The sequence below is a fragment of the Oppia nitens genome, unplaced genomic scaffold (assembly GCF_028296485.1).
Source record: "Oppia nitens isolate AA-2021 unplaced genomic scaffold, nextdenovo-longstitch-racon4-pilon3 scaffold11_pilon_pilon_pilon, whole genome shotgun sequence".
Taxonomy (NCBI): domain Eukaryota; kingdom Metazoa; phylum Arthropoda; class Arachnida; order Sarcoptiformes; family Oppiidae; genus Oppia; species Oppia nitens.
The window spans coordinates 2509091-2532744 of NW_026533190.1; the positions used below are offsets into that span (position 1 = coordinate 2509091).

Below are 23654 nucleotides of genomic sequence, written 5' to 3' on the forward strand. Positions count from 1 at the left end.
TACAGTAGAAAAAATATACACTTATCAGTGATAAGTTATCAATTATACAATATCTCACTTACATAATGCGTTTTATTTAAAATAATTTTTTATATATATCAATTTATTGAAGTTATGAAATAATTATTACTATAAAATTAAAAACATTGATTTTTCTTTGTCGGTATAAAATACTAATAGATTTTAAAATCTATGAAATAAATATTATATTTCAATGATTCAATTTATATGATTTTGTTTTTGCTATATTAACAATATAAGGGTCCCTATTATAGGGTAGTGATTAATAGGCTACCATTGGCTGTCAAAATATACTGTAAATGTATTACATATTTATGTTTAATTGTATATTTGATTTGATTGCAAATTGCAATTGAAATCATTGCATAATAGTGTGTCTGTCTGTCATTAAAGTTATCCTAATTTATATTCAAACAAAATTTTAAATTAACAAAAAAATTTATTCAAACATTTTTTTTTAAAAAAAAGTTATTATATTAACTCTGTTTTTTTGTTGATAAATGTAATTAACTATTAAAACCATATTTATTTAATATTATTTTTTCCCCTATTAATTATAATATATAATTATTTAAATCAAAAATTTTGTTGTTTTTTTAGTTGTGGCCTTGAAATCGGGTAATACGTAAGGCAACAATGACTACTACTCTGACCACTACCACTACAACTACCACTACTGGTGTGATCGGACCGGAAGAGGAGAAAGTGTACCGCAATCTCTATTACGCCGACCTATTCATCGACGACTTGGCCAACGAGTTTCAGTGTTCAATATGCTTAGCCATAATGAACGACCCGATGCTTGTCAACTGTCCGGCACAGCATATGTACTGTCGGCTGTGTATCACTACATCTTTGGCCACCAAACAGTCGTGTCCATTGGACCGTCAGGCCGTCACTATGGACGACGTACGGCCGCTGCCGGCAATCAAGAGAGTGATCGACGGCCTGCGAATGAAATGTCCTAATCATGCGGAAGGTTGCGAAAAGACAGATACCGTATCGGTAATGGGATTTCATATATTCGAGTGCAGTCGCGGTGGATGCGGTACTGACCCGTCTATGTCACGCAACGATGTCTTTGGCAAAGAAATAACTGTTAAGGTATCACACGATGGCAAACCACGGTATCTGATAAAGGCCTACGAAAATGATGTAGTTTTGGCACTAAAACGCCGTATTGGCGACCGATTGGGCATTCAGGCTACAGATGTGGTCATCAATTTGAATCAACAGGTATTGGATGAACACTACGATAGTCGTACACTAAGCGAGTGTAACATTAGAGACGGTTCGCTGGTTTGGTGGACAGACAGAACTCATGGAGGCATCGATTATCAAAAACCAGTAATTTTTTTGGTTTTTAAGTTTTTATTACTTTAATCACATGTATTGGACACCAACTCTACACTTAATTATTATTATTTTATGATAATTTGAAAAACTACTGAAAATTTGCTTTATATTAGAAATGTTTTTGATTTTTGTTAATTATTTAGTAGACTAATTACAATAATTTTTACAACATTTTTTAATTATTATAAACATTTACATTACAATGATTTTTAAAAAAAAGTTATTTATATTTTTAATTACGGTAATCGTTTTTAATACAATTTTTAAACAAATATTAAGACATATTATTAAACTACATTGTATAATACAATTGTTTGATTATTATTATTATTTAATTTGATGTATAATCATTTTTTACAAATAAAAAAAAGTAATTTCTCGACACTATAATAACATTATTCAATAAAAGTTATTTTTTAAAATTATTAAAAATATTAAAATGAATTAAATTATATATAGTTTTTAAAAAATTTGATAATAAAAATATTGTTATATATCAAGAATATATTTAATCTTAGTAGTAGTAGTAGGAGTGATATAATTAATATATTATATAATATATGTATTAATTATTATTATTATTTTGTTTGCAATAAAACAATAAATAGGCTTTCGATGACTGAAGTTTTTGCTCATCTGATACGCGACTAACATAACTATCATTGAATTTATACCACTGTCTGTTAATATGATTTCTAGCGTAAGCCGTATAGTGTCCACTATAGTAACTGCCCGTATAGTTAGTTATGGCCAACAAATCATAGACATATTGGGCACCGTTAGCTTTGGCATCCCTTATATGATTAGTAAAATCCAATTCTAGCGGATAGTATGAGTCCTGTTGACTTTGATGGTTATGCTGACCAAAACAGTCCTGGACATGAAATATTAGTATATTAGGCGCGTGCAGGATCTGAATCTGTACCGTAGCAAACATATCAGTGCAACAATTGGGACAATTTTGTTGGTCATCCATATGTTGGACAGACACATACTGATTGATACAGTCGTCGAGTTTGAAAACTCGATCAAAATTATTGTCATCTAATCCGTGAGAAAATTGTTTAATAGTATAGTATTTCTCTAAGTGTTCATTAAGTTTAATAAATATTAACTGATTGCCAACTGATAGGTTTGAATCAAAATTAATACATTGAAAATCACTTTTTGTGATTAAACTATTGGTCAACAATTGCTTGCCGTCCGGTTCAAGACATTTAGCCAACTGTGCGACAAATGTGTCAATAATATTGTCATTACTATAATCATTAATATCTAACAGCAATGGTATACCAAATCGATTATTAGTTTTCAATCCGACAAATAAGTGATTGACAAATGATGGATCAAATTGATAGACAAAAAGTTTACCATTTAATTCATTTATGTTAATACTATCAGTCGTATCATATATTTTGCTAATCATATGATTGATAATAACGGTAAAAATAAGATGTTTGTCATCCAAGACTAGTGATGTCGTATCTGAATATCTTTGCGATAGTGTTTCGATGAGTTGACTGACCAACACTTTATTAGTCGTAAATTGTAAGACATAAGTATCACATCTGAAAATTTCAATACCAGTGTTGTTGACAACGATAGACACTTCAATCTGCAATAAGTTTTGTTTTTTATCGATTTGTGGCAAATTTAGGACAACTAGAGGACAATAAGTTTCATCTAATCTGTAACCGCATTCACTGCAAGAAAATATTATTAATTGTTTTGTTGTGAAGTTATTGTAAAGATATTCATCAAATGTTTTGTAATTATTGTAACTATTAGTGTCTGCATCAGTCATTTGCGACAATTCATCGTGAAATGTATTCAACAATGATCTCAAAAATTCTGTACAATCTTGTTGTCCGCAACCGGCAAATGACGGTAAAACTTCGGCAACTTTTGATCGAAACTTGTTGGGCGACAAACAATCGGTTTGTTGTGACCACATGTCGTCAATTAGATCGCAGAACAGTTCCAACAATGATTTTCGTGTCGATATTGTATTGAATTTGTTTTTGAAATTCTTGTAATCTTTACAAAACTCGACCATCGATGGTATGTTTGACAGACACTGTAGAGCACTGTTCATATAACAAGTGTTGCCTAAGTTTCGCAAACCACAGACACCCGACTCATAGGTTTGAATTGAATTATTTTGATTATTACAAAAACAATAATATATTTTTTGAACCAACCTATTTGTAATTTTTTAAATTAATATATTGATATATTTGATGTTTTAATTAATTAATTTATTTTAAATATATTATATGAACAACAACAAAAATACTAATTTTTTTAATACTAACCATTTAGACCAAGTCCAACATTTGATTGATATATATTTAATTGTTTGCCAACATTTAGTGGCTAACCATTTAAACCAAATCCAACAACTGATTGATATGTTTTTAATTGTTTGCCAACAACTAGTCTATTATATTTATAAATTAATATATTAGTTAAGCACAAAAATTAATTTAACAGTATATAATTTTTTTAAAACTAACCTCGCTCATTGTAACTTAAAAAACAACATCAATTAAGATACAGAAAATTGAGATAAAATAATAATAAAATTTTTATATTAATTAATTTATTAATATCTAACAAAATTAAAACTTCTAATATTAATGTTTTACTTGTTTAAAATACAATAAATTGTTGTTAAGTAACTTTTTTATCATTTATTAAATATTACTATATTTTTTTGTTTATTATAAGAATTAATTGTCAATTGTTAATCAAAATACAAACAATACTAATAAAATCAAATTCAAATGTATTAAATAATTTATTAAACAAAAATGCAAAAATTATTGATACATAGATTTTATAAAATACTTTCTAAAAAATATAGCTTACAAATGAACTTTTTATCAATAATATTGAACACAATATTAATTTATTTAATTAGTTTTTTTTTAAATAATCCTAACTACACAAATATTTATTAAATGTATTAAAATATGTATTGTTATCATAAAAATAATATTAAACAATAAAATTATCAAAATATTAAATAAAATAAACTAAAATTCTTATAGATTAAAAAATAATTTTAAACTACATCATAAATCATAATAATTATCAATTAAAACAATTAATTAAGAAATTAATTTTTTATTTGAAATAAATTCAATACGAATATACACTAAATTAAAATTTAAAAAAAACAAATTAATTTTAATAAAAAAAATATTTATTTATATTCCAAACAAATAAATTATTTTTTGGCATATTTTTGTGTCCAACTTCTGGCCTCTTGTTTGTACTTTTCATCAGTAAGACTGCCGCCAGTGTAAGCGCTATTACGGTTAGGTGTGGCCAACAACATAAACAATGTCTGCAAAATAGTAATCATTGTGTCGGTCGGCCTCCAATCAGACCACAGTGTCGTACATACTGTTCCACTGCTGTTAATATTTGCGTGAAATATCTTTGTTTTAAACTGTATGTTCGGCACTCGTATTGGATATTCGACCGGAAACTTGAGGTCAATCTCGAAGACCCCGCCCTCATAGGGACTGCCTTCGGGTCCATTCAGGTATGCCTTCCAATAGAGTGGATTATCTGTGGGCTCTATCCGACCGAAAGGCACCGGTTCTGCCATTAATTTTCGATATTCAGTCGCCAAACGTTTCACAGCAGACATTATTATTGCTTTATATTTTATAAAATCTTTATTTAGTTATTAAATAAAATATTTAAAAAATTATTTATTTCAAATATTATCAAATTATATGGTTTAAGTTGTATTAAAATTTGTGTGATTATATAAATAATTTTGTAAATAAGTTTTAGTATGTTAATTATTAGCAACAAAATAATTTTATGATATCTAAATCTTTAAAAAATATTACAATTGATTTAATTATATAATGTATATGTTTTCAATTGCAATTTGTTTATATATTAGTTAATTAATTTGATTGGCTATTATAAATATGATTAAATTATAAGTAAATGTATAAGTATTATATTTATTATTTATTTATTGGCTAAAATTATTTTTCGACAACATATTATATTTTTACATTTTTCAACTTTAATTAATTTATATATATATATATATATAAAATAAAATATTTACTTAATTAATACGATTTATAACTATCATATAATTAGTATTATTGTAATTATTATAACAATGGAAATTCTACAATACATTCAATCTTATTTTACTAATGGTAATATATATATATATATATATAAAACTTAAACTTATCAAAATTATTATTTTATTAATATTTATTATTATTATTATTATAAAGATTTAGGTAATCAAGAACTGCTGACTACTACCGGTTTGATCGGTCCGGAAGAGAATGATGTCTATCGTAATCTTTTTCATACGGATCTGTTTATTGATAGACAAATCGATGAATTTTGTTGTTCAATATGTTTGACAATTATGAACGATCCGGTTCAGGTTAACTGTCCCTCACAGCACATGTACTGTCGTCTATGTATAACCAATTGGTTGAAAACAAGAAAACAATGTCCATTGGATCGCCAGACTGTCCGCTTAAATGAAATCCGTTCCGTACCGTCAGTTAGAAGATTGATCGATGGCTTACGTTTGCATTGTCCGAACCAATCGGACGGTTGCACACTTACGGCTATCGTATCGGATATGCGATTTCATATATATGATTGCAGTCGCGGTCAGTGCGGTACTGTCAGCACTACACCTAGCGATTTGTCGGGACAGGAGATTGCAATTAGAGTACTATATAATGGTCAACCTCGTTATACTATTAAGGCTTACGACAATGACTTAGTAATAGCATTAAAGCGTCGCATTGGGGACAGGGAGGTCATCAAAGCTGATGAAGTAACTATTATTTTCCAAAATAGACCGCTAACTCATGAATACAATAACCGGACATTAAAAGAATGTAATATAATAGACGGTTCAGTAGTTTGGTCGGCGCGTAGATCTCACGGAGGCATAGATTATCTGATAATAATCTAAAGTATTTAAAGTAATCGGTTTTGGACTTTAAATATATTGCTTACCGACTCTCTACTGATTTTTTATGATAACTTATTTAAATTATATAAATTAATTTTTACAAATATTAAGACTAATTTTATTCAAATATATATTACAATTTTTATTATTATTATATAAATTTCATATTTATAATCACTTTTATAAATATTTTTCTTAATACTAATGTATTTTATAATCAATTACTAATAGTTTAAATTAATAGTTTAGTTAATTAGTTTAATAAAAATATCATTTGTTTAGTAATATTAAATCACTTTTATTTTTTTAAGGTTTTTTAATTATACAATAAATATAAATTAAATAGATTTATTGAAATAAAATATTATAGTTTATATAAGTTTATATATAGTTATTTATTAGTTATATATAGTTTAGTTTATTATAATAAATAGAAATAATTTTTGTATTAACTATTTATTATTAGTTATTATTATTTCTTTTATAATAAACCAAAATATAAGCTTTTGATGGAAGTTGTCTTTCATTATAGATTTGATTAACTGAACTATCATTGAATTCATACCACTGTTTGTTGATATGATTTCTAGCATAAGCCGTATAGTGTCCATAACTATAACTTCCTGAATAGTTTGAAATGGCCACTAAATCGTAGACATGTTGAGCACCGTTAGCTTTTGTATCCTTTATATGACCAGTTAAATTCAATGTTATTGGAAACTGACAGTCCGATTGATTAAAATAATGATTTTGTTGACCAAAACAGTCCTGAACTTGTAATAGTAGTATATTAGGCGCATGTAGTATATGAATCTCTACCGTAGGTTTTATACGATTGTAACATTTCGGGCAGTTTTGTTGGTCATCCATGAGTTGAACAGACAGATATCGATTGATACAGTCGTCAAGTTTGACAACTCGTTCACCATTTTTATCATCTAATCCGTGATAAAATTGCTTAATGGTATAGTATTTCTTTAAGTGTTCATCCAGTTTAGTAAATATTAACTGATTGCCAACTGATAGATTTGGATCAAAATTAATGGTTTCAAAATCATTATTAGTTATTAAACTATTTGCCAACAATTGCTTGCCGTCCGGTTCAAGACATTTAGCCAACTGTGCGATAAATGTGTCGATAATATTGTCAGTATTGTATTCATTGATATCTAATAGCAATGGTATACCAATTAGTCGGCTATCGTTTTGAAGTGAAACAAACAGGTGATTGACAAGTAATGGATCAAATTGATAAACAAATAGATCACCTCTAAGATGATTGATATTTATAATATCATTCATTTTATAGATTTTGTCTATTTTATGATTGATAATAACAGCGACAATGAGATCTTTGTCATCCAAGACATGTGATGTTGTGTCTGAATATCTTTGCGATAGTGTTTTGATGACCTGACTGACCAGTACTTCATTTTGTGTTAATTGTAAGAAATATGTTTCACAACTTAAACTATAACTACCAATACTGTTGATAACAAGACACACCTTAAGCAATGCTAAGTCTTGTCTTTTTATTTGTGGTAAATTCATGACAATAAATGGACAATAATTTTCATCTAATCTGTGACCACATCGACTGCAGCTAAACTGCATTACTTGAAATCCATGAAAATTTTCGGATATAAATGTTTGATTATTATGAAGATATTCACCAAATGTTTTATAATCAGTACAGACAGTGTTGTTATCAATTCCTGACATTAACAGCACTTCTTCGTGCAATGTATTCAACAATGATCTTAAAAATTCTGAACAGTCTTGTTGTCCACAGCCGGCAAATGTCGGTAAAACTTTGGCCACTTTGCCTCGAAAATTGTTGGGCGATAAACAATCGCTTTGTTGAGACCACATGCCATCAATTAGTCTACAGAACAGTTCCAACAGTGAGTTCGATGAAGACTTTGTTTGGAAGTACTTGAAATTTCTACAAAACTCGACAATCGATGGTATGTTTGACAGACACTGTAGAGCACTGTTCATATAACAAGTGTTGCCTAAGTTTCGCAAACCACAGACACCGGACTCATAGGGTTTCTTATATTTATAATACTGATTATAACCACTAGTATTGTCACTCATTTTATCGATACTAACGGAATATTCATCCGTTTGTTTCTTCTTCTTGTTTTTCAGTTCTTTTTGTTTATTACTAATTGTTTGATTTGTGTGATTATCAACATTTGATGACTTATTTTTATCCGATTTGTTTGATGTAAAACCAAAAGTATTTTTAAACCTATGTTTTTTTAAATTAAAGTTATATATTAAATATTCTGGTTTTACTATTATAACATACATATGAGTGTATGAAACAGTTTTGTTTGAAGTCTTTATATTTTTAGGTGAATCTGTAAGCGAAACGCTTGAATATGAAGCTCCGGGACCACTAGATTCGGGACCAATAGATGCGGGACCACAAGATCCGTGACCACTAAATTCGAGACCACTAGATCCGGGACTACTAGATCCGGGACCACTAAATTCGAGACCATTAGATCCGGGACCACTAGATCCGAGACCACTAGATCCGAGACCACTAGATCCGAGACCACTAGATCCGAGACCACTAGATCCGGGACTACTAGATCCGGGACCACTAAATCCGGGACCATTAGATCCGAGACCACTAGATCCGGTACCATTAGATCCTGAAGTCGGACTGATTGAACCAATAGACTGGACACTAGGTTCCAAAGTTTGAATTGTTTTCTTATCGTTAATAAATTTCTCATATTGTCTCTCGTCTTCACCACTCGAGTCATCGGAAAACTCTTTAGTATTACTGGACGCGACCGCCGACGCCACAGATGTTGTTGTTGGTGATGGACAGCAATTCGGTGTCGAATCGACCGACAACTGTCCATCAGTTTTATTCTGTTTATTGGCTAATATAGCAAACAAACAAACAAAAATGTTTTTATGTATAAATAATTACTTATTATAAATTAATACTTGATTTTTTAGTCACTCTCTTTCGTCTATTTTCCATATCTTGTTCAGTAGTCTGGGATTGAGATCGGGATTCAGGTTCACGGGATTCTTGTTCAGTACTGTCACATAAACTATTTTGATTGCGATAAAACCAACGAATCAAAAATGACACTAATCTATATATATATATATATATATTAATTTTATATGCATTACAGTATTATTTATTTTCAATTATTTATAAATATATTTATAACTAACTTTCTTATATGATTCCACCAATTGATTAATATATATCTATTTGTTTCAATTGGATCAGTCTAAAATAATTTTATTTATAAGTTTATCAATAATTTATATTTATATATATTAATATATTGTCATTTATAATCAATTGTAACAATACAATACAATAAAAAAAACTAACCTTGGTCATAGTAATTTCTGGTTGTAATGAACTGGCTGAGTAACATTCTAAAAATTAATAATAATAATAATTTAATTGCTTTAATTATAATAATAATTATTTAGATAATACCATTAAAGCTTGGATCAGCTATTGAATCAGTGAGACCAGTAATAGCCGACAAACAAAACTTTTCATAATCATTGCAATAGTTTATTAAATGATCAAATGGTAGCCGTTTTATACCATATGGGAAACCTAACTGTTCGAAGTCTACTAAATTGGCATAAATTATAGACAACTGACCCGAAATGTCTAACTTAAGTGTTTTAATATGTTTGAGTAATAGTTGGTCACCAGTGATGACAACTAATTCAGTTTTCCCATCGCTTAACGATTTGTTGATATACTGGTAAAAGAAGTCGTATTTGTCGCAGTTGTCGATTACCAGCCAATGATCCCAATTATCGCTATCGTAATAGATATCTGTTATGTTCGGTGATGACCAGCTGACCAAATGTTTGAGTCGAAGTTGGCGCTCAGTTACACAAACTGTTTTCAATAACTTTTGTAAAACATTGACACTATTGGTGAGACGGCCTGTTATGGGTGGCGGACACGACTCCCGGTCCCAGTAAATGGTTATATTAGTTGTTTCAGCTGTCATTTCAAATGACAATTTTTTTTAAATTTAGAGTATTATATTATAAATTATAAAAATTGTTTTTCATATCTCTTTCAAAATATTTATTTGTTAAAAACATAAATCTATTTAATCATTACTATTCTATTCTAATATAATCTGAATATATTATAATTATATTCTTATTTTGTTTAATTGCTATTTATATTTTAAAATTTAGAAAAATTATTTATATAACATTTACATTAATAATATACAGTACTAATATATGTATGTTAATTTAATAATAATAATTTTTTTAATCTATAATTATAACTATTAATTTTAAATAAATTTCCTAAATAAACATTTCAATTGTAATAATTTTCAAAAAATATATATACTGTATATAACTTACCCGATAAATTTTCATTTTTATCATTCATAATAAATCTAACGAATTTTATTAATATAATAATTTTGTACTTTATAATGTAGTCAACAGTGTCAACAAAATAATTATGTTATTTTCTACCAATTAAAATTTGTATTGTTATCAAACAAAAAAACAATAAAAAAAATTATCAAATAACTATTACAAATAAATAAGTAAAATTATAAATTTCAATATTTTATGATTAATATATTATGAATAATGCGATAAAAATAAGTTATATAAAAAAATACTACAGTATTAATTTTTTTAATATTGTAATATCAATAAATAGATAAATGGTATTTTATTATCTCTTTATTTATTTTCGTTAATATAAATTTTGAAATGTAATTATTTTAATATAATTATACATTCATATTATAATAATATATTTTCTTTTTTTAAATTTAACTATAAAATATGAAATTACAAAACAATAGCTAATGTAATATCTATTTTTATTAATAGTATTCAATTAAATTTTATAAATTAAAAAAATTAATAAATAACATTTATGTTAATATACTGTAGTTACAAAAAAATTAATTCATAGACATTAAAATAAAATAAACAAAATAAATCTTAAGTTATTTTTTGGCATATTTTTGTGTCAACTTAGGGCTTCTGTTTTGTACTGTTGTTCAGTAAGATTGCGTCCCAGGTATGCACTGTTGCGGATAGGTTTGGCCAACAATATAAATAGTGTCTGCAAAATGGTGACCACTGTATCAGTCGGAGCCCAACCGGTCAGTAATGTTGAACATACTCTTCCATTTGTGCTGATATTTGAGTGAAATATCTGTTTTTTGCACTTTTATCGGATATTCGGTCGAAGACCCCGCCCTCATATGGACTGCTTTCGTGATATCCATTGTCAATTAAAATAAAAATTTTAGTATTGAATAAATAGATAAAATTAAAAATTTCTTTATTTTATGATTAATATATAGTTAATAAGCAATAAAAATGAGTTATATAAATATAAAATTATTATCTTTTTATTTTTTCATACATTTTCCTTTTATATTAATATAATAATTACATTATTTAAAAAATTATAGTTATTTTAATTTTTATTAAACATAATTAATATTATATCTATATTATAAATAATAATTTATTATTATTTAATAACAATTTTAAAAAATATTAATATAAAGTTTGGAATTACAAAACAGTTGTTAAATTGTTTATTTTTTAGTAATAATAGTCAAATAAAGTTAATAAATTTCTTTTTTTATAGTCATTGAAATAAAGTCATAAAATTGAAAATTAATGTAATAAATCCTAAATTATTTTTTGGCGTATTTTTGTGTTGAACTTCGGGCCTCTGCGTTGTATTCATTGTCAGTAAGACTGCTTCCCTGATATGGACTTTTGCGGTTAGGTTTGGCTAACAATATGAATAGTGTCTGCAAAATGGTGACCACTGTATCAGTCGGAGCCCAACCGGTCAGTAATGTTGAACATACTGTTCCATCTGTGCTGATATTTGCGTGAAATATCTTAGTTTTAAACTCCATGTCCGGCACTCGCATCGGATATTCTGCCGGAAACGTAAGATCTATCTCGAAGACCCCGCCCTCATAGGGACTGCCTTCGGGTCCATTCAGATATGCCTTCCATTGTAATGGATTATCTGTGGGCTCTATCCGACCGAAAGGCACCGGTTGTGTCAATAGTCCCCGATATTCAGTAACCAAACGCTTCACAGCAGACATTATATAATTGCTTATAATTTATAAAATAAAGAAAAATATTGATTAAAATAAAGTAAAAACAAGATTTACTGTACAAATAAATATATTCATGAATTTCACATTTATCTGCTATCATCCATTGTCTAACTTAACATTTATGTTATCACTATTTATTATACCTGTATTATTACATTAAAAAATCTTGTGACTTTGAAACCTTATGAAAAACAATATTATTAGATATGCAAAAATAAGATTATTAATTATTTTATTATTTTTTGATGACTTAATGTTAAAAATAAGCTATTTTTTCATAGACCTTATCATTTAGATTTAATTACTAATCATATAATAAAATATATTTAAGTGTTTAATATTTTTGATTGGTTAAAATAAAAATTGTAATAATACATCCTATTTATCTATTAATATTTAACTTAATTTCACTATTTTTTACTAAATTGTGTAACAAAAAATAAAAACTATTTTATATATTAAATTTAAATATAATTTAATTCATTAATTATTTGCAATTATTTAATATCTGTTTTAACAATATATAAAAAAACTATTTTTGTGTTTATTATTTATTATATTTAAACAATAACACAAAACAATAAGTTTTTTTTAAATCTAATTAAATCCTATCAATTAATAACTATTCAAATTAATTTTCATAAATACTATTTATTGTAATTATTTTTTTTAAATTTTTACTTCAAGTATTTTAATTATCACTTAAAAATCTGTAAAAAAAATCAGCCGACAATGTCAAGAGTGGTCGGACCGGAAGATGAAGAGGTCTATCGTAACCTTTTGCACACCGAACTGTTTATCGATAATGTGGCCAAAGAGTTCATATGTCCGATATGTTTGTCAATTATCAACGACCCGGTTCTTATCAGTTGTGTGGCACAACATATGTTTTGTCGGCAATGTATTACTGCTAGCCTTCAGACAAAATCCGAGTGTCCTGTAGACCGTCAGTCCGTTACAGTCAATGACATTCGGCCGCAGCCGGCATTCAAAAGAGTTATCGATGGCCTACGATTGCGATGTCCTAATCATGGGGAGGGCTGCCAAAGGACTGGTACCGTATCGGATATGCGAAGTCATGTATTCGAGTGCAGTCGCAATCTGTGCGGTACTCGTAAACAAACAACTACCGGTACCAACAATTCAATGTCAATAAAAGTAGTATTTAAAGGCAAATTACCATATATTTTATCGGTTAACCAAATGGACACTGTTTTGACATTAAGACGACGTATTGCCGATAAAGAGGGTTTAGATATCCGATATGTAGAGATCAACTCACAGGCCGGTAAAGTACTCAATGATGACAATCGCAAACTAAGTGATTGTAATGTCAGAGATGGTTCACTGGTCTGGTCTACCCAAAGATGTGACGGCGGTTTTTAACAACCAATCTATAACTATTTGATTTAGTTTTGTAGTAAACTTTTTTTCTAATAAAAATTAGTTTTAAAAAAAAAATTATATTTAATTTACAAACAAACAAAAAATAAAATTTTATGGCTAATACTATTGTGTAATTAATAAATAAATTTTATTTTATATGTCTTTAAAATACTATTATTATATTATATTAGTATCATTTAAATATTTTTTTCAAAAATCTTATATTTAATTACTTATAACTTTTTGATTATATGATTATATAGGGTATGGTTAACATTATCACTAGTCTCGAGTGATTTACAAGTGTTTTCCTTATTAAACAAAATTTATTGTTAAAATCTGTTTTTTTGTTATTTATATTTTATTTATAATATAAATAAAATTATGTGAAAATAAAAAAATATGATGTACACTATATTTTATATAGTATATTAAATTAATATAATTTTATTATTATAAATAATAAAGATATAATTTAATACTATTGTTAGTATTATAATACAATCATTATTATTACTACAATAATTGTCAAATAAATTATATAAAAAAATAGTCGAGGAATTCAAAGTAGCAGGCGCGGTTAATGAAATTTTGGAAATTAATATTTTAATTGATATATTTTAATTTATAATATAATTTTACATGTATATATTAAATTTTAGATCAATCGGACCAATAATTTTATAGTTATTAAATAAAACAAATTTTTATTATAATGTGAGGTATACAAAAAATACCAAATTTTGACCCCCCAAAAAACACCCGTCCCTGGGATCAATTGTCATCAAATTTTTTTGTTGACATTATAATTATCAATAGATGGTATTTTTTGTATACCTCCCATTATAATAAAAATTTGTTTTATTTAATAACTTTAAAATTATTGATCCGATTGATCTAAAATTTAATATATATATGTAAAATTATATTATAAATTAAAATATATCAATTAAAATATTAATTTCCAAAATTTCCTTAACCGCGCCTGCTACTTTATTTATAAAAATTTATATTAAAAATAATTTTGATGATTAATAATAAAAATTAATTTGTTTGTCACATTATAAAATTTAATTTATTTTATAAAATCCATTATATATTATATTATCTATAAACAAATAAAAATAAATTCAAAAACCTACAATTTTTTTATAAATATAAAATATAAAAAGAAATACAAATGTTTTAAACAATCATAAAATTCAAATTAAATTAATAAATTATTTTTTGACGTATTTTTGTGTTGAACTTCGGGCCTCTGAGTTGTACTCTCTGTCAGTAAGACTGCTTCCCTGATATGGACTTTTGCGGTTAGGTTTGGCTAACAATATGAATAGTGTCTGCAAAATGGTGACCATTGTATCAGTCGGAGCCCAACCGGTCAGTAATGTTGAACATACTCTTCAATTTGTGCTGATATTTGCGTGAAATATCTTAGTTCTATGTTCGGCACTCGCATCGGATATTCGGCCGGAAACTTGAGGTCAACTTCAAACACTCCGCCCTCATAGGGACTGCCTTCGGGTCCATTCAGATATGTATTTCTAATTGGCTTAAAACAAAATCCGAGTGTCCTGTAGACCGTCAGTCAGTTACAGTCAATGACATTCGGCCGCAGCCGGCATTCAAAAGAGTGATCGATGGCCTACGATTGCGTTGTCCTAACCATCAGGACGGATGCCAAAGGACTGGTACCGTATCGGATATGCGAAGTCATGTATTCGAGTGCATTAAAAATAAATTTTAAAGTTAATAATAAAAATTAATTTGTGGATCAGATTATAAAATTAAATATTTAGTTATCTGTATGTATTTTAAATCATTTCATTAAATATTCTACTAATTTTTTTTAAATATGATTACTTTAGAAATTAATTTTGATAAATATTAAGACTAATGGTTATTTAACTATAATACTGTATATATTACAATTCTTATATAATTATTTTAATTTCATGTACGTATTTCACTTTTATAAATTTGAAAATAAAATTAATATTTTTTGACACTATAATAACACTATATTACACATATTGTTTTAAATCAATTAGTTTAAATTATTTTAATTTAATAAAAAAAATAGTATACTTTGTTTAGTTATTGTAAATAATTTGTCAAATAAATCATTTTTATTTTATTATTTTTTAGATTTTTTCAATTACAGTTGTAAAACATAAGTTGAGTTTTAAAAGCAGTTACACATTTGGCGCACCACATAGATTAAAACTAATTGTATTTTTTTTTAATAATCATTTAATTTATTTGTGAATTTGTATTACAATTTTAGTTATCATTGCAATCGTAAAGCACAGGCATATGAAAGCATAAAATGTAAGGTCAGTGCTGATCCTTATATAGGGATTTGATTAGTAATAAAGTTATAGTTATAGTTATAGTTAGTTAGTTATAGTTAAAGTTATAGAAAGTGAATAATTGCTATTATTGGCAAATATATTGATTTTAAAGTTATTTGCTATTTAAATTAGTGGTAAATTTTAGTGCAATATATATCTAAATATATATAAGTATTTATATTTTACACATTAAATATAAATTTAGTTAAAAACTTAATGAATCAAATACTATAAAATACACAGTTTGTAATAATTTTTGTATTAAACATTACCGTAATTATTATTATTTCTTTTGTAATAAACTAATATATAAGCTTTTGATGGAAGTTGTCTTTCATTAGAGATTTGATTAACTGAACTATCATTGAATTCATACCACTGTTTGTTGATATGATTTCTAGCATAAGCCGTATAGTGTCCATAACTATAACTTCCTGAATAGTTTGAAATGGCCACTAAATCGTAGACATGTTGAGCACCGTTAGCTTTGGCATCCTTTATATGATCAGTTAAATTCAATGTCATTGGAAACTGACAGTCTGATTGGTTAAAATAATGATTTTGTTGACCAAAACAGTCCTGAACTTGAAATAGTAGTATATTAGGCGCATGTAGTATATGAATCTCTACCGTAGGTTTTATACTATTGTCACAATTGGGACAATTTTGTTGTTCATCCATGAGTTGGACAGACAGATATCGATTGATACAGTCGTCAAGATTGACAACTCGTTCATCATTTTTATCATTTAATCTGTGATAAAATTGCTTAATGGTATAGTATTTCTTTAAGTGTTCATCCAGTTTAGTAAATATTAACTGATTGCCAACTGATAGATTTGGATCAAAATTAATGGTTTCAAAATCATTATTAGTTATTAAACTATTTCTCAACAATAGCTTGCCTTCCGGTTCAAGACATTTAGCCAACTGTGCGACAAATGTATCGATAATATTGTCATCATTGTATTCATTGATATCTAATAGCAATGGTATACAAAATACATGGCTCTCGCTTTGAAGTGAGATAAACAAGTGATTGTCAACTAATGGATTAAATTGATAAACAAATAGATCACCTCTAAGACGATTGATATTTATAATATCATTCATATTATAGATTTTGTCTATTTTATGATTGATAATAACAGCGACAATGAGATGTTTGTCATCCAAGACATTAGATGTAGTGTTTGAATATCTTTGCGATAATGTTTTGATGACCTGACTCACTAATACCTCATTTCTAGTTAATCGCAATACATAATTATCACATCTGAAACTATCAATACCAGTGCTGTTGATAACTAAATAAACTTTAAGCCATGAAATGTCTTGTTTGATAATTTGTGGCAAATTCATGACAATAAATGGACAATAATTTTCATCTAATCTGTGACCGCATAGACTGCAACTAAACTGCATTACTTGAAATCCATGAAAATTTTCGGATATAAATGTTTGATTATTATGAAGATATTCATCAAATGTTTTATAATCAGTACTAAAATTATTGTTAACAATGCCTGACATTTCCAACAATTCTTCGTGTAATGTGTTCAACAATGACCTCAAAAACTCTGAACAGTCGTGTTGTCCACAGCCGGCAAACCTTAGCAAAACTTTGGTCACTTTGACGCGAAACTCGTTGGGCGACAAATAATCTGTTTGTTTAGACCACATGCGATCAATTAGTTTACAAAACACTTCCAACAGTGAGTTCGATGCCAGCATTGTCTTGAAATTCTTGAAATCTTTGCAAAACTCGACAATCGATGGTATGTTTGACAGACACTGTAGAGCACTGTTCATATAACAAGTGTTGCCTAAGTTTCGCAAACCACAGACACCGGACTCATAGGGTTTCTTATATTTATAATACCACTGATAACCACTTGAATTGTCAATACATTTATCAATCATATCAACAAAATGCTCATCAGTTTGATTCTTCTTCTTCTTCTTCTTCGTGTTTTTCTGTTTACTAATTGTTTGATTTGTTTGGTTAACAATTGATGGTTTATTTTTAGCAAATTTGTCTGTTATAAAACCAATAGGATTTTTTAACCTAAAATATATATTTTTATAATTTATAAGTTATATATTTGATTCATTGAATATGGATTTACATATTGACATACACTTGACTATATGTCTTGTTTGTTGTCTTTATATTTTTAGGTTCATCTGAATCTGTAATCGGCAAACATACTGAATGTGAAGCTCCGGGAGTCGGACTGATTGAACGTATAGACTGGTCACTAGTTTTTTGCTTACCGCTAGAGTCATCTGAGAACTCTTTATCATTTCTGGACTCGACCGCCGACGCAGCCGATGTTGATGATGGACAGGGACTAGATCCGTGACCACTAGATCCAAGAGTCGGACAGATTGAACCTATAGGCTGGACACTAGATTCCAAAGTTTGAATTGTTTTCTTATCGTTAATAAGTTTCTCATATTGTCTCTCGTCATCACCACTCGAGTCATCGGAAAACTCTTTAGCACTACTGGACGCGACCGCCGACGCCACAGATGTTGTTGATGGACAGCAGTTTGGTTTCGAATCGACCGACAACTGTCCATCAGTTTTATTCTGTTTATCGGCTAATATAGCAAATAAACAAACAAAAATGTTTTTATGTATAAATAATTACTTATTATAAATTAATACTTGATTTTTTAGTCACTCTCTTTCGTCTATTTTCCATATATTGTTCAGTAGTCTGTGATTGTGATCGGGATTCAGGTTCACGGGATTCTTGTTCAGGACTGTCACATAAACTATTTTGATTGCGATAAAACCAACGAATCAAAAATGAAACTAATCTATAAATATAAATATTAATTTGATATGCATTATGATTTATTTTCAATTATTTATATATAACTAACTTTCTTATACCGGTATAATTTACAACTAATACATAATTTTATTTATTTGTTGATTTTATGTTTGTTGTTTGTTAATAAATTTTTTAAAAAGTTTATAAATTATAATTTAATTTCTAATTAAAATATTTTTTATTAGTAATATAATTTTTAAAACTAACTTTTTCATATGATTCCACCAATTGATTAATATGTATGTTTCACTTGAATTAGTCTAAAAATAATTTATATTTTTATGTTATTATCATATAATAACATATATTTTTTATTATATTTTATATAATTTATATCTATATGATTACAATTAAAAACTAACCTCGGTAATAGAAAGTTCTGGTTTTAATGCACTGTTTGGGCATCTTTCTAAAAAATTAATTATAATCATTAATATATTTATAATAATAATTATTATTATTATACCATTAATATTTATATCATCAATTGAACCGATAAGACCAGTGATAGTCGACAAACAAAACTTTTCATAATCGTTGCAATAGTTTATTAAATGATCAAATGGTAGCCGTTTTATACCATATGGGAAACCTAACTGTTCGATATCAACCAAATTACCATAAATTATAGACAACTGGCCCAAAATATCTAACTCAAGTGTTTTAATATGTTTGAGTAATAGTTGGTCACCAGTGATGACAACTAATTCAGTTTTCCCATCGCTTAGAGATTTGTTTATATACTGGTAAAAGAAGGTATATTTGTCGTAGTTGTCGATTACCAGCCGATGATCCCAATTATCGCTATCGTAATAGATATCGATACCTGTTATGTCCTCCGATGACCAGCTGACCAAATGTTTGAGCCGAAGTTGGCGCTCAGTTACACAAACGGTTTTCAATAACTTTCGTAAAACACCGACACTGTTGGTGAGACGGCCTGTTATGGGTGGCGGACACGACTCCCGGTCCCAGTAAATGGTTATATCAGTTGTTTCAGCTGTCATTTCAAATGATAAGTTTTTTTAATTTGCATTAGACTATAATATTATATATTTTTAAATAAGTTTAGTATTACAATATTAGATTTTTCATATCAATTTCAATATATATTTATTTATTGAAAACATTTTATCTATTGAATCATTACTATTAATACAGTATTTTATTACTACAGTACCCGTAATATGAATCTATAATATTAGTTTATATATTAAATCCAATAGTTTTATGACTCATAGCATCAATAGTTATACTAAAATCATTTTTAACTATAATACTATACATTATATTGCAATCAATTTTATAATACAATACCTATATTATACAATATTTTAATATAAAGGCAAATTAATTATAATATTTACAATTAAATATGTCAATTACACTATTAATATATCATATAAAATAAATTCATATTGTTAGTTATGTTAAATAACTATAATATACCACTATATTTATTAAAAATCATATTTGAAATTTTTTTAAAATATAAATAAAAAACTATATGTTTTCAAATTTATTAATATATTTTTGTATAATTAACAAACTAATTTTTACCAGTTAAAACTTGTCTGGTTATTAACAAAAACAAAACAAAAATAAAATAATTTTAGTATTTAATAAATACAGTAGATAAAATTTATATATAAAAAAGTTATAAATATAATTTTTTTATCTTTTTATTTTTTCATACATTTTTCTTTTATATTAATATAATAATTACATTTTTTTAAAAATATTAATATAAAGTTTGGAATTACAAAACAATTATTAATTTTTTAGTAATAGTAGTCAAATAAAGTTAATAAATTTATTTTTTATAGTCATTAAAATAAAGTCATAAAATTAAAAATTATTTTAATAAATCCTAAATTATTTTTTTGGCGTATTTTTGTGTTGATCTTCCGGCCTTCGCATTGTATTCTTGGTCAGTAAGACTGCTTCCCTGATATGGACTTTTGCGGTTAGGCTTAGCCAACAATATATATAGTGTCTGCAAAATGGTGACCACTGTATCAGTCGGAGCCCAACCAGTCAGTAATGTTGAACATACTCTGCCATTTGTGCTGATATTTGCGTGAAATATCTTAGTTTTAAACTCCATGTCCGGCACTCGCATCGGATATTCGGCCGGAAATTTGAGATCAATCTCGAAGACCCCGCCCTCATAGGGACTGCCTTCAGGTCCATTCAGATATGCCTTCCATTGTAATGGATTATCTGTGGGTTCTATCCGACCGAAAGGCACCGGTTCTGCCAATAGTTGCCGATATTCAGTAACCAAACGTTTCACAGCAGTCATTATTATTGCTTATAATTTATAAAATAAAGAAAAATAATAATTAAAATAAAGTAAAATCAAATATGTTTATAAATTTTAAATGAATAATTATGTAGTATGTTATCAATCATTGTATAAATTAACATTTTAGTTACCATAATCTATTATGTTGTACTAAAATTTTAACATGATATACTAGACTAATAATTAAATTAATAAATATCTCATTTAAAAAGTTATTTATATTATTAGACTATTTAATAAAAATAGCGAAATGAAATTAAACTGATGAAAAATGTATTGAATAATATTAATAAATAGTGTAACAAATCAAATATTTTATTGATATAGGACTACACTTATATTATGTTACATATATTATAATTGACAATATGAGAGTCATTTAATACTAAATGATAAAGTCCATGAATAAATAGCTTATTTTAGATATTTATTATTGAAAAATAAAACTATTGTTTTTATAATATTTATTTTATATATATCTAATAAAATTTATTTTCATTTACAACTGATCTCAGTAGTTATCCGAAACTTTTTTTTCTATTTTTCTGTTATTGATTATATTTGGGATATTTTGAGAGGACTTACAATATTACAGGATATGTAATGTAAATAATTTATGTTAATTGTTGAATATATACAGTATATGAATATATATGTTTGTAATACTATATGACTTTATATTTTATTTATTATTTAATATAATTACATATCCTATTATAATTAATATTGTAAATCATCTCAAAATACCCAAAAAACATATCTAAAAATTAAATACTTAAAACACATTAGTTTCGGATGACAACTATAAATAATATTAATAGTTAGTGAAATTTAATTTTATAACAAAATTATTAGTTATGTAAAAAAATATTACTAAAAAAATTTAGTTTTGTTTTTCAATGTTAAAACGTCTAAATTAAGCTATTTATTCATGGACTTTATTATTATATTTAGTATTTCATTTGATCAGCGCAAGATCATTTGACTGCCTCTTTATATACAGTATATAGGGATGTTATATTATAGCAAATATAGAGATAACAAAATTAACATGAGATAGAAATTTCTTTTAGAAGCTTTCTAGAAATTTCTCTATTATTTTATAAATTTCTTTTTTTTGCCAACACTACATATACTGGTATATAAAATATATGTAACATAATATCTAAGTGTATATCAACAAAAATATTTGATTTATTACACTATTTTTTAATAATACATCTTTCATCTGTTTAATTTTATTTCACTATTTTTTTAGCAAATAGTCTAATAATATAAATAGCTTATAAATATTAAATTGTTTTATTTTTTTTATATATATATTTTTTTGAAATGTAATATATTATTTTACTTATTCATTTAGAATTATATTTATTAGTAAAATTATAAATACAGTATAGTATAAAAATTAATTAATTAAATTAATTTCTTAATAATATTATTTTATTTATTTAGTTTTAATTTGTTATTTTTATTCAAAAAAATAGTTTAATTGTCACTTAAAGTAAAATCTCTAATATCTATCGCCAATAATGCCTCCAGTGATCGATCCGGAAGATGAAGAAGTCTATCGTAATCTATTGGACACCGAACTGTTCTTCGATAATGTGGCCAAAGAGCTCATATGTCACATATGTTTCTCAATTCTCAACGATCCGGTGTTTAACGGTTGTACTGAACAGCATTTGTTTTGTCGGACATGTATTACTACTTGGCTTAACACAAAATCCGAGTGTCCTGTAGATCGTCAGACCGTCACAATCAATGATATCCAATCGCAACCGGCATTCAAGAGAGTTATCGATGGCCTACGATTGCGATGTCCTAATCATGGGGAGGGATGCCAAAGGACTGGTACCGTATCGGATATGCGAAGTCATGTATCCGAGTGCAGTCGCAATCTGTGCGGTACTCGTAACCAATCGACGAATTCAAATACCGGTTCAAACAATTCAATATCGATAAAAGTTGTCTTCAAAGGCAAAATACCATATATTGTATCGGTTAACCAATTGGACACTGTTTTGACATTAAGACGACGTGTTGCTGACAAAGAGGGTTTAGATATCCGATATGTAGTCCTCAACTCACAGGACGGCAAAGTACTCAATGATGACAATCGCAAACTAAGTGATTGTAATGTAAGAGATGGTTCACTGGTCTGGTCTACCCAAAGATGTGACGGCGGTTTTTTGACAACCATTTTATACTACTAATTGATTTAGTTTTTTTTGCAAACTTTTATTT

At 27.2% G+C, this 23654-nt stretch overlaps 9 protein-coding genes across 10 annotated transcripts; 3 read left to right on the forward strand and 6 right to left on the reverse strand.

Annotated features, from left to right (window-relative positions):
- The first annotated feature begins 197 nt into the window (after window positions 1-197).
- On the forward strand, window positions 198-1460 carry LOC128952406 (TNF receptor-associated factor 6-like). Of its 2 annotated transcripts, none has more exons than XM_054297813.1 (2): window positions 198-316; window positions 622-1460. In XM_054297813.1, exon 2 carries the CDS (start codon window positions 658-660, stop codon window positions 1402-1404), a length of 747 nt encoding a protein of 248 aa, XP_054153788.1. In that variant the 5' UTR covers window positions 198-316; window positions 622-657; the 3' UTR covers window positions 1405-1460. The 2 variants fall into 2 exon arrangements, with proteins under 2 accessions (XP_054153788.1, XP_054153781.1); XM_054297806.1 differs by lacking the exon at window positions 198-316 and adding an exon at window positions 436-523.
- LOC128951343 (ubiquitin carboxyl-terminal hydrolase 4-like) lies at window positions 1405-3902 on the reverse strand. Its single transcript, XM_054296595.1, has 4 exons — window positions 3894-3902; window positions 2303-3514; window positions 2030-2251; window positions 1405-1431 (listed from the first exon to the last, which is right to left on the reverse strand). The coding sequence occupies exons 1-4, from the start codon at window positions 3900-3902 to the stop codon at window positions 1405-1407; spliced, it is 1470 nt and encodes a 489-aa protein (XP_054152570.1).
- A 707-nt stretch (window positions 3903-4609) lies between these two features.
- Window positions 4610-5038, reverse strand: LOC128951354 (uncharacterized). The gene has a single exon (XM_054296607.1). The coding sequence runs from the start codon at window positions 5036-5038 to the stop codon at window positions 4610-4612; it is 429 nt and encodes a 142-aa protein (XP_054152582.1).
- A 1385-nt stretch (window positions 5039-6423) lies between these two features.
- LOC128951365 (uncharacterized) lies at window positions 6424-10806 on the reverse strand. Its single transcript, XM_054296617.1, has 8 exons — window positions 10760-10806; window positions 9852-10379; window positions 9741-9787; window positions 9575-9633; window positions 9335-9489; window positions 8679-9267; window positions 6854-8618; window positions 6424-6432 (listed from the first exon to the last, which is right to left on the reverse strand). Exons 1-8 carry the CDS (start codon window positions 10785-10787, stop codon window positions 6424-6426), a joined length of 3180 nt encoding a protein of 1059 aa, XP_054152592.1. The 5' UTR covers window positions 10788-10806.
- A 1263-nt stretch (window positions 10807-12069) lies between these two features.
- Window positions 12070-12695, reverse strand: LOC128951375 (ubiquitin conjugating enzyme E2 B-like). Its single transcript, XM_054296627.1, has 2 exons — window positions 12657-12695; window positions 12070-12508 (listed from the first exon to the last, which is right to left on the reverse strand). Exon 2 carries the CDS (start codon window positions 12496-12498, stop codon window positions 12070-12072), a length of 429 nt encoding a protein of 142 aa, XP_054152602.1. The 5' UTR covers window positions 12499-12508; window positions 12657-12695.
- Window positions 12696-13027: 332 nt separating this feature from the next.
- LOC128966384 (TNF receptor-associated factor family protein DDB_G0272829-like) lies at window positions 13028-13950 on the forward strand. Its single transcript, XM_054313236.1, has one exon. The coding sequence runs from the start codon at window positions 13246-13248 to the stop codon at window positions 13897-13899; it is 654 nt and encodes a 217-aa protein (XP_054169211.1). The 5' UTR covers window positions 13028-13245; the 3' UTR covers window positions 13900-13950.
- Window positions 13951-15119: 1169 nt separating this feature from the next.
- Window positions 15120-20110, reverse strand: LOC128951386 (uncharacterized). Its single transcript, XM_054296638.1, has 9 exons — window positions 19566-20110; window positions 19462-19508; window positions 19307-19359; window positions 18928-19082; window positions 18531-18860; window positions 18395-18446; window positions 16630-18321; window positions 15296-15473; window positions 15120-15239 (listed from the first exon to the last, which is right to left on the reverse strand). Exons 1-9 carry the CDS (start codon window positions 20104-20106, stop codon window positions 15120-15122), a joined length of 3168 nt encoding a protein of 1055 aa, XP_054152613.1. The 5' UTR covers window positions 20107-20110.
- Window positions 20111-20946: 836 nt separating this feature from the next.
- Window positions 20947-21594, reverse strand: LOC128952524 (uncharacterized). The gene is made up of 2 exons (XM_054297934.1): window positions 21539-21594; window positions 20947-21412 (listed from the first exon to the last, which is right to left on the reverse strand). The coding sequence occupies exon 2, from the start codon at window positions 21402-21404 to the stop codon at window positions 20970-20972; it is 435 nt and encodes a 144-aa protein (XP_054153909.1). The 5' UTR covers window positions 21405-21412; window positions 21539-21594; the 3' UTR covers window positions 20947-20969.
- A 1345-nt stretch (window positions 21595-22939) lies between these two features.
- LOC128951396 (RING finger protein 151-like) lies at window positions 22940-23623 on the forward strand. Its single transcript, XM_054296647.1, has one exon. The coding sequence runs from the start codon at window positions 22940-22942 to the stop codon at window positions 23621-23623; it is 684 nt and encodes a 227-aa protein (XP_054152622.1).
- The last annotated feature ends 31 nt before the right edge of the window (window positions 23624-23654 follow it).